Genomic DNA, 8,115 nt, shown 5'->3' with positions numbered 1-8,115 from the left:
TATCACACCCAAACAGCGATGGGACTTCGAAGTTTTCATTCACAAATCGGCACAAATTAACTCATTGAGTGCCAACCACGTAATTTCTCGTTTTTCGTTCCCATGCATTGAATGCCAAAAACGAGATTTCTCGTTTTTTGCTTTTTTTTAAATTATGAAACTAGACACTTTAACACACCTTATGTGTAAATTTGGGGACTCTACGATGAGCAGAACTGAAATAGATGACGATCAAAAACTCATGACAGCTCATGATCTGGAAGTTTTTATCATAACTCGGCTTTTGCCAACGGAGCTCTGCATGTGGATGCAGCGCAGCAGCATTGCTGTCACTGGCAAGGCTCCAGCAGCTCGGAGCCGAAAACAGGAAGCTCTCAGCCAACAATCCCGCCCGGTCTTCATCTCGAGCAACACCGTGTCCTCCCCAAGGTCCTCCTGCGGTAAAATGTGATGGTCTCAAAGCAGACCAGCACCACCGACCCATACCACAGAAGGACCACGACCACCGGCGGGACCGGTGTTCGCGAGCCGCTGTGGCCGAGAGACCGTCACATTCCGCGGCGAGAGGCTGTGACACGGCACGGTGCGTCTGTGTTATTGTTGTTCAGTGGCGCCCCCCCCCCCCCGATGGTGGATTTGTGAATAGAACAACAATTGTTGTATATATTTATCTTACACGAGCCCTTTGATCCAGAAATGCGAGTGTCAGAAGAGCGACAGGCACAAACAGAGCACCTTTCATAAAAGACGCTCTATCTCCTTTTCTAGAAAAAAAGCAGGGATTTTGGTGAAACCCAGCCATGTTTAGCTTGACTTTTCTCAGGAACAGAGGCACGTAGAAACAAACGGTTTGTGGCCATTTGAAGCATAAAGTTTCACCTTTCAAATGAGGCACAGTATGTGTTGGTGGCAGTAATATAGCATACACTATGGCTCTACAAAAATCGTCAAAAATGGTCTAAATTGCCGGTACACTTGACTAAAACTTTGGAAAGGAGCGCGTTAAGCACTAAACTCACTGTAACTGAAGTGGTAGAGATGGTTAACTGATGACATGTTTGAGACTCAGTGGTAAAAACATCAAAACCTCAGTAAACATCTGTTGATATTTAGGGAAAAGTGCAGTCTGGGATACTTCACTATCCACATAAACACCCAGGCTTCATTCCAAAAGCAGATTGAGTTGCCCTTGCACACTTGCCCTCAGGGGAATCCCCGCCGCCATCACAAGTGCTGCTCCATTTCTCTGAAAAGCTGAAGTGAACTTGGTGAGATCGACCCTTGTGTCCTGGGGTCAGTCTGAGGTACATGGTGGCGTTGGATGCATCAATATGACATTGATATTTATATCATTAACTGCACAGGTGTGAGTCACGTTTTAACATTTTAATCGGTTTTATTTTATGAAAATGAACAGGTTACAGAAATTCAAAGTGTCACACTACTTTCAAATTAAAAGGAAACAACAGTAACAAGTTCATAACAACCGTTCACAATGAACCGGGTGAGATGATGACACTAAGTATGACAGTGAGCCACAGCCACCCAGATTTTTAAAGCTTTTTAAGAAACATTTTTAAACATTATTTTCTGCAGCTTTGTGTGTGTGTGCTGTAGGGATGCATGTAACAACTATTACAGTATCATTTGAGCCTCACTGTTAGAGGCTGTGTGCTGCTCATACTGCTGCAGTGTCCATGGATCAGTTCAGCTTCAGCTTCTCATGGAACTCGTGCAGGATCTTATCGAAGGGGTCAGTGTCTGCAATCTTCTCCACCACACGTCTGACTCCGCCCTCCAAGGCCTGGTAGTACCTCCTCACCTCCTTCAGCTCACACTGCAGTTCTTCCTCCACCTTCTGTCGTTCCTCCTGAGCCTCCTCCAGCTTCTTCTCGTACTCTAACTTCACAGCTTTCACCTCCTCGTCCAGTTTCTTCTGGTAGAATTCTCTGAGCTCCTTCTCCCTCTGATCCAGCATCTCCACCACCTCCAAGTAGGTGGGGTTGGAGTAAAACTTTCCTTTGTTGGCATCCACCATCTTCTCCACCTTCTTGAGCAGATTCAGGACCTGCCTTCGATCACTGGCTTTGTGGTTGTTGAAGAGGTGGTACCTGTTGTCGACCTTCTCCAGGATCTCCTTCAGATCAGGTGGAGGGTCCTTCAGCATCTCATCAAAGTCCTCGACTTCGTCTCCATGAGTGAAGAGGACAATGATGTGTTTCCAGGCCTTTTCCCCAAATACGTCCTGAACCTTCTGAACAGCTTCTCGGTCTTCTTCTGTAAAGCGACCTGCCTTGACACCCAGCAGAATGGCGTGGGGCCCCGGGGCCGACATGTTGATGCACTTGGAGATTTCACTATTCACTGTGTCTTCATTTAACAAGGTGTCGAAGATGCCGGGGGTGTCGACGATGGTCACCTGTCTGCCCCACACCTCCCCGCTCTGTTTGGTGCATTCACGGGTCACTGAGGAGAGAAAAAACATGTCCAGGTTTGTGTGTTGACTGATCTGTGATCAGCAGAAACTCCACATGGTCTGTGAAGGTCCTCAGTCATCCAGGTCTTAGTTCTCTGAGAAAGCTGAAGTTTCATCAACTGGACCTGGTTGTAGATTCTTGAAGACCAGTTCTCCAGTTCTTACAACAGGAAAAGCCTCTTTGATAAAGGTGAAACGTCTGCAAGAATCTACAACCAGGTCCAGCTGATCTAGAGGCAACACTGACCAGGTATCTGCTGGTCCAAATGTGGAGAAGTCAGAACACCATGAAACCTTAATTTGCCTGGGGCGCACTCTCGCGTTCATGCGATGCACGCGGACGTGACCGGACTTGCCTAGATGACGTAGTTTTGAGTTAACTCTGGACTATATCCCTTCAGGACACTTGGATTGCCGTGAACGAGCGGTGTGAAGGAATATTAAATGGTTTTTGTGTAGTTTTATGGACCTGTTTGTGTCAGGCATGATGCACACGTACATCACATGAACGCGACAGCAGCCAAAATCAGTTAAAGACTTTAGGCTGTAAAAATGTCTTAAATTACGTTTCGAGTAAACTCTGGACTATCTCTCTTCAGGACACTTGGATTGCAGTGGACGAGCAGTGTGGAGGAATATTAACTCATTGAGTGCCAGACCTTTTATAAAATGGTCAGTGCCAGGTGCCAGCGTTTTGGGGCATTTTGAGTAATATGTCAAGACCCAGAGAGTATTTTGTACTATAACTCTGAAAACACCAAACAGCTCAAAGGAAAGAGGAGACTCTCTATATAACTAGGCAAAAAACCATTTGTTTGTACCTTGTTCCATTCTTGATTTATCTTAAGTTGAATAGAGCCTGGTTGCACCAAAAAGACCACTTTTTTTCTAGAAAGCTGAGAAAAATGCATTTTTGTTAAAGAGAGTCTCTCAAGAAAAATAGTGATTTATCCGTTTTAATTTTGGTTTCAAAAACATGTAAGACATCTGAAAATTTCATTTCACATGTTCCCCCCCCCCAAAAAAAAGACTAAACAAAAAACAAAACAACAACAACAACAACAACAAAAATACAACAAGTACGAGCAGTTGCTGCCTCTCCTACGCCCCCCTCCTCCCCCTCCCCTCCCCTCCCCTCTCCTCCTGCTGCTTCCCCTCGTCTCTGAAGCAGGGAGGGAGACGTCGTGGCGTCTTCAGCCTCTCTGCTGGACGCGGCCGCGGCAGCGACGCACCGCGCTGATCTCTCGGTTCGTCGTCACGACGTCGGTTAGACAGCAACTGGTGAAACTGACTCCGCGATCCGCTTTCTGGTGCTGATCATCTAGATGAGTTTACCTTTCCTGCCTCTCCGATCACTTCATGCTGGAGCTATGCTAATAGCATCCGTGGCTAAGCTTTCCTCCAGCTCCACGTTACACTTGTTCCAGGCTCTGCCCGTCGTTTTTCTCTAGAAATAGAAACTTTTCCCAACTTTGTTATCTCTGTACCGATCGCACTCGTCTTCTCCTTCCTCTTCACTTCTTGCTCTGATCTACAGTCTTCTTCGTTCTACACATCCCAGAAGCCCCAAAATTACTCAGTGTGCGCGAGAGCGTCCCCATTTACCAGCCACAGAAAAGTGCATTTGACGTCTATGGACGTCATTGGCACTCAAGCGTTGGATTTTGATTGACGTCCATAGACGTCAATGGCACTCAATGAGTTAAACGTTTTTTGTGTAGTTTTGTGTCAGGCCCTATTACTCTCATTTAAAGTTTTCGTTGGACTATGAACCGGCCTCTCGGGTCTCCAGATGCACTTTGAGGAATAAAAAACTACTCCGGAGTATTCATCAGCATGAGGGTGAGTCACTAATGACTGAATTTAATTTTTTTGGTGAACTATTCTTTTAAGCTTGTTCTGATTGTGTAATCAACAATCAATACATTTCCTGCTCTGTGTAAACACTGAGCCAGGCTCAGGTATGAAAGCAGGATACCTGTGTACAGGTGAACTCAGTGTGAGGACATTGTGTATCTGCTCTAAATGCCTTAGGTGTTCCTGTTGGGTCTGTCTGTCAACCGATAATGAACAATGTTGTTTATCAGGAAGGAAACATCTGCAATGCAGTAGTACAGGCTTTAGTGCCAAGTGACAATTTAGGCTTGTCATGGCTACATATGGCTTTTATTTGTGTTTGTAGGCTGCACCCTTTGATATGGACAGCCACATCAGTCAACACATCTTTATGTATAGTATATGATATACAGCAATGTGTTGTGTAAAGTATAGTAAGTGTGTGTGTGTTACCTGAAGAGTGACCAACAGCTGCTTTGAAGACATCTCGTCCCAGTATGGTGTTTCCACAGGAACTCTTCCCCTCTCCAGTCTTCCCAACAAGAACCAGTCGGAGTCCTGAAACTGGAACAGACGGAGGTCCAGTCAGACTCTGGAGCCAGAACCCCCCCACCCCACCAACAACCACTTCCCCAGCTTTGAATTGATTCTTACTGTTGAAAGGCTCTTCCATGCTCCCTGCCCTCTGTCTCTCACCTGTTTAGACACAGACAGGTAAACGATTACACCTTTGGCCACGAGTTGAAGAGGCTCCGCGTGTTAACACAAATTTATAGTTTGTTAACTACGTGTTCTAGTGACAAAGACCATATCAGCATCACTTTAGTCTGTCATCAGGTAAACAACGTAACAGGTGAACACCGTGTTGTGAGAGGTGAAAGAGGAAGTAGAATATAAAAAGTGTGTCTAAGTGAGGCCACAGTATAAAGTGTGTGAGGCTCAGAGAGTCATCATAGATTTCCTGAGGATTTAATAAAGTAAATCAATCTATCTATCTATCTATCTATCTATCTATCTATCTATCTATCTATCTATCTATCTATCTATCTATCTATCTATCTATCTATCTATCTATCTATCTATCAAATAAAGGTGAAGCTAAGTCTCAGTCGCACTCCTCTATGAATCTGTTCATCACACTCACCGGGTGTCGGAGGCTCCACCATCACCGAAATCACAGACTCTCTCACTTCATCCAGTTCACCTCCGTTCCGTTCTGACTTCACCAAACTGCTTCACTGAAACGAACCACACACCTTTAGAGAGCTGTATTCGACCTGCCCTTCATAATAAAATCAACTTTCTCCAAGAGCTGCTTGTGGGCAGTATGTTCAAGTCGATTTTTTCTCTTGTGCTCTTATTGTGAAGGAGCCACAGCTACCTGTCTAACCCCTCCCTTCCCTGAACATACCTGAAAGTAACAAGAACACAACTTTGGCTCAACCCGAGGGAGACGGTTCGATGGTTATAAGCTGCTCTACCTGGTCAGGTGAGTCCGGTGGGGGTTGGGGCTGAGGGGCTACACACAGTGGGGCTCCGTGTTGTTAGTGACACATCTGGTAACTGGTCTAGATGTTCAGTCAAGGGTCTTAGACTGGATCACATTGAAGCAGTTTGACATGCATGTCAAACATCAGTAAACACATCTGGTCTCAGAGAAGACAGCCTCTGCCCAGGTGGATCATGTTTTACATCATGTTTTACATAGAGTACTAGTAAAACAGAATTTAGTAGTGATGACTGATCTGCTGTGATAAAACTTTGAGCTCTGTAAACTAAGTATTAAGACATCTTCTGCCATAGGTCTGCATAGCATTTGTAAATTCCGTTTTTCTAATAAATGTAAAACTTGTCCTCTAACTCAACAGGGGATCGCGGGAGTTTTGGTTGATTAGACTAGGGGGAAATTATTGTGAAAAAAAGATCCATTGTGAATATATAGGGTTGTTCCCTGCTGCTGAACATCGGATTTTTACATACCGGTACAACTCCTTTGTTTTCCTATAATGTGTGAGGCAAGCCTTTGTATTGAATTTTGATACAAACACGGCACACCGTCTCTCTTTCTGGCTCACATGTGTCTCTCGCTCAATTAAAATATAAATAACAATTTTTATGTAAAACACAATTTTATACAATATATATAAGTAAAGGTCCCCGCTCCATCTCTCCATGAGTTTGGGGGTCCTTGGCCTGGAAAAACGTTGAAGACCACTGCTCTAACTGATATGTTAACAGACTCAATATGTGGACGCACGCACGCGCACACACATGCGCACACACGCACAACGTCCGAGTTGGACCTGTTTGCCGAGACAAACAGGTCCAACTTCCTACAGGTTTCAGCTTATACACAGGTATAAAGTCACACTACAGGCCAAAGGTTTGGCATCAAGATCAAATTTGTACAAAAAAGATCAAAAAAGATTACTTTCTTCAAAGTAACCTCCTCTGGCTTTAACAACAGAATGACATATACGATATACGAGACATTTTTCTCCACAAGTTTTTTTATGTGCCAGGAATTGCATTCCAAGCTTCCTTGAAGCTGTACAGAAAAGAAATTTGAATTTGAGCCCACTGTGGGTCTTAACATTAGTGTAATAACTCATCTATCAGACGATGTAGCCCAAACTTTGTGCAAAATGCTATTTTCGAGCACACAAATTATGCATCACGCTGCTCATGATTCATCAGCCACTGATATTGGATCTGTCATCCGTCAGTCAAACGTCTGAGACACACACACACCAAGCTCGGTCTCGCCCCAAACATTGAATGTCCCGCCTGCTCGATAACGACCAATCAAATTCGTTTTCCTTACTCAGGTAAACTCGTGCGGCAACTTGGCGCGACAAACAGGACAAACGGCCATTTCTGAACACCTTTAAGTTCATCAATGAGAGACTACCAATTTGTGGGACTGATCAGTCCAATCTATCCCACACAAGCTCAATTGTCAATTGAAAGAGTCCTATGCGGAGATGAATGAACGGAACGATATTGCGTTGGTTGAGCCAAAAGCTGAAAAATCTATTTGTGACGGACGTGATTTATTTGTGGCAGGCCGCCACGAATAAATTAATGTATGGGAAACACTGCCTATGTTGGCCCTGCTTCCAAACTTTTGGCCTGTAGTATACACCTTCCTGCTTGCCTACCTACCTACCTTCCTATTTACCTACCTGCTTGCCTGCTCAACTTAACATGGCATCATAACAACATCCTCTGAACTTAGACATCCTTAGACCTACCTATCTGCCTGCCTACCTTCCTACGTACGTACGTACCTACCTTCCTACCTACTTACTAACCTACCTACCTATCAACTTAATAGGTCTGTAGGTAAGTAGGTAGAGGTGGATAGGTAGGTAAGTAGGTAGGTAGGTAGGTAGGCAGTCCAGCAGCCCGGTAGGTGAGGGGCCGGGAAGACTGCCGGGAAGAGACGTGAGGAGATGAGCACCACCCCACTCCCTCACTGCTCGGTGTTTCCGGGAAGTGTGTGTGTGTGTTCCTGCAGGGTCGTGATCAGGTCTTCACATGCTGAGTGTGTCACTGTTCATACAGTGATCCTAACCTAACCTACCTTCCTAGCATTACACGTCTGCTTTTACCCTGTATGACATTCTGTGGTTCTGTGGTGTCATCCAACCTAAAACTTTCAGGATGTGACTCTTATTTGTGATTGGACCATCCAATCAGAGACAAGTGCCAGTGTTGCAGTATCTGTATGGCCTTTCAGCAGTTAACATCAGATGCTTGTCTCTCTCTGTTGTCCCCAGCAGGTCTCATGATCCTCAGAT

General features: G+C 44.9%; 1 protein-coding gene across 1 annotated transcript; it reads right to left on the bottom strand.

Annotated features, from left to right (window-relative positions):
- Positions 1-1,605: 1,605 nt before the first annotated feature.
- LOC146960624 (GTPase IMAP family member 7-like) lies at positions 1,606-5,478 on the bottom strand. Its single transcript, XM_085772221.1, has 4 exons — positions 5,457-5,478; positions 4,967-5,008; positions 4,766-4,876; positions 1,606-2,466 (listed from the first exon to the last, which is right to left on the bottom strand). Exons 1-4 carry the CDS (start codon positions 5,476-5,478, stop codon positions 1,703-1,705), a joined length of 939 nt encoding a protein of 312 aa, XP_085628347.1. The 3' UTR covers positions 1,606-1,702.
- Between the last annotated feature and the right edge of the window lie 2,637 nt (positions 5,479-8,115).

The sequence above is a fragment of the Trachurus japonicus genome, unplaced genomic scaffold (genome assembly GCF_045865225.1).
Source record: "Trachurus japonicus isolate A0001 unplaced genomic scaffold, Traja_1.0 AP030165.1".
In the NCBI taxonomy this organism is placed as follows: Eukaryota; Metazoa; Chordata; class Actinopteri; order Carangiformes; family Carangidae; genus Trachurus; species Trachurus japonicus.
The sequence above is the reverse complement of the archived record's forward strand: the minus strand, read 5'-3'. Positions and strand labels throughout refer to the sequence as shown.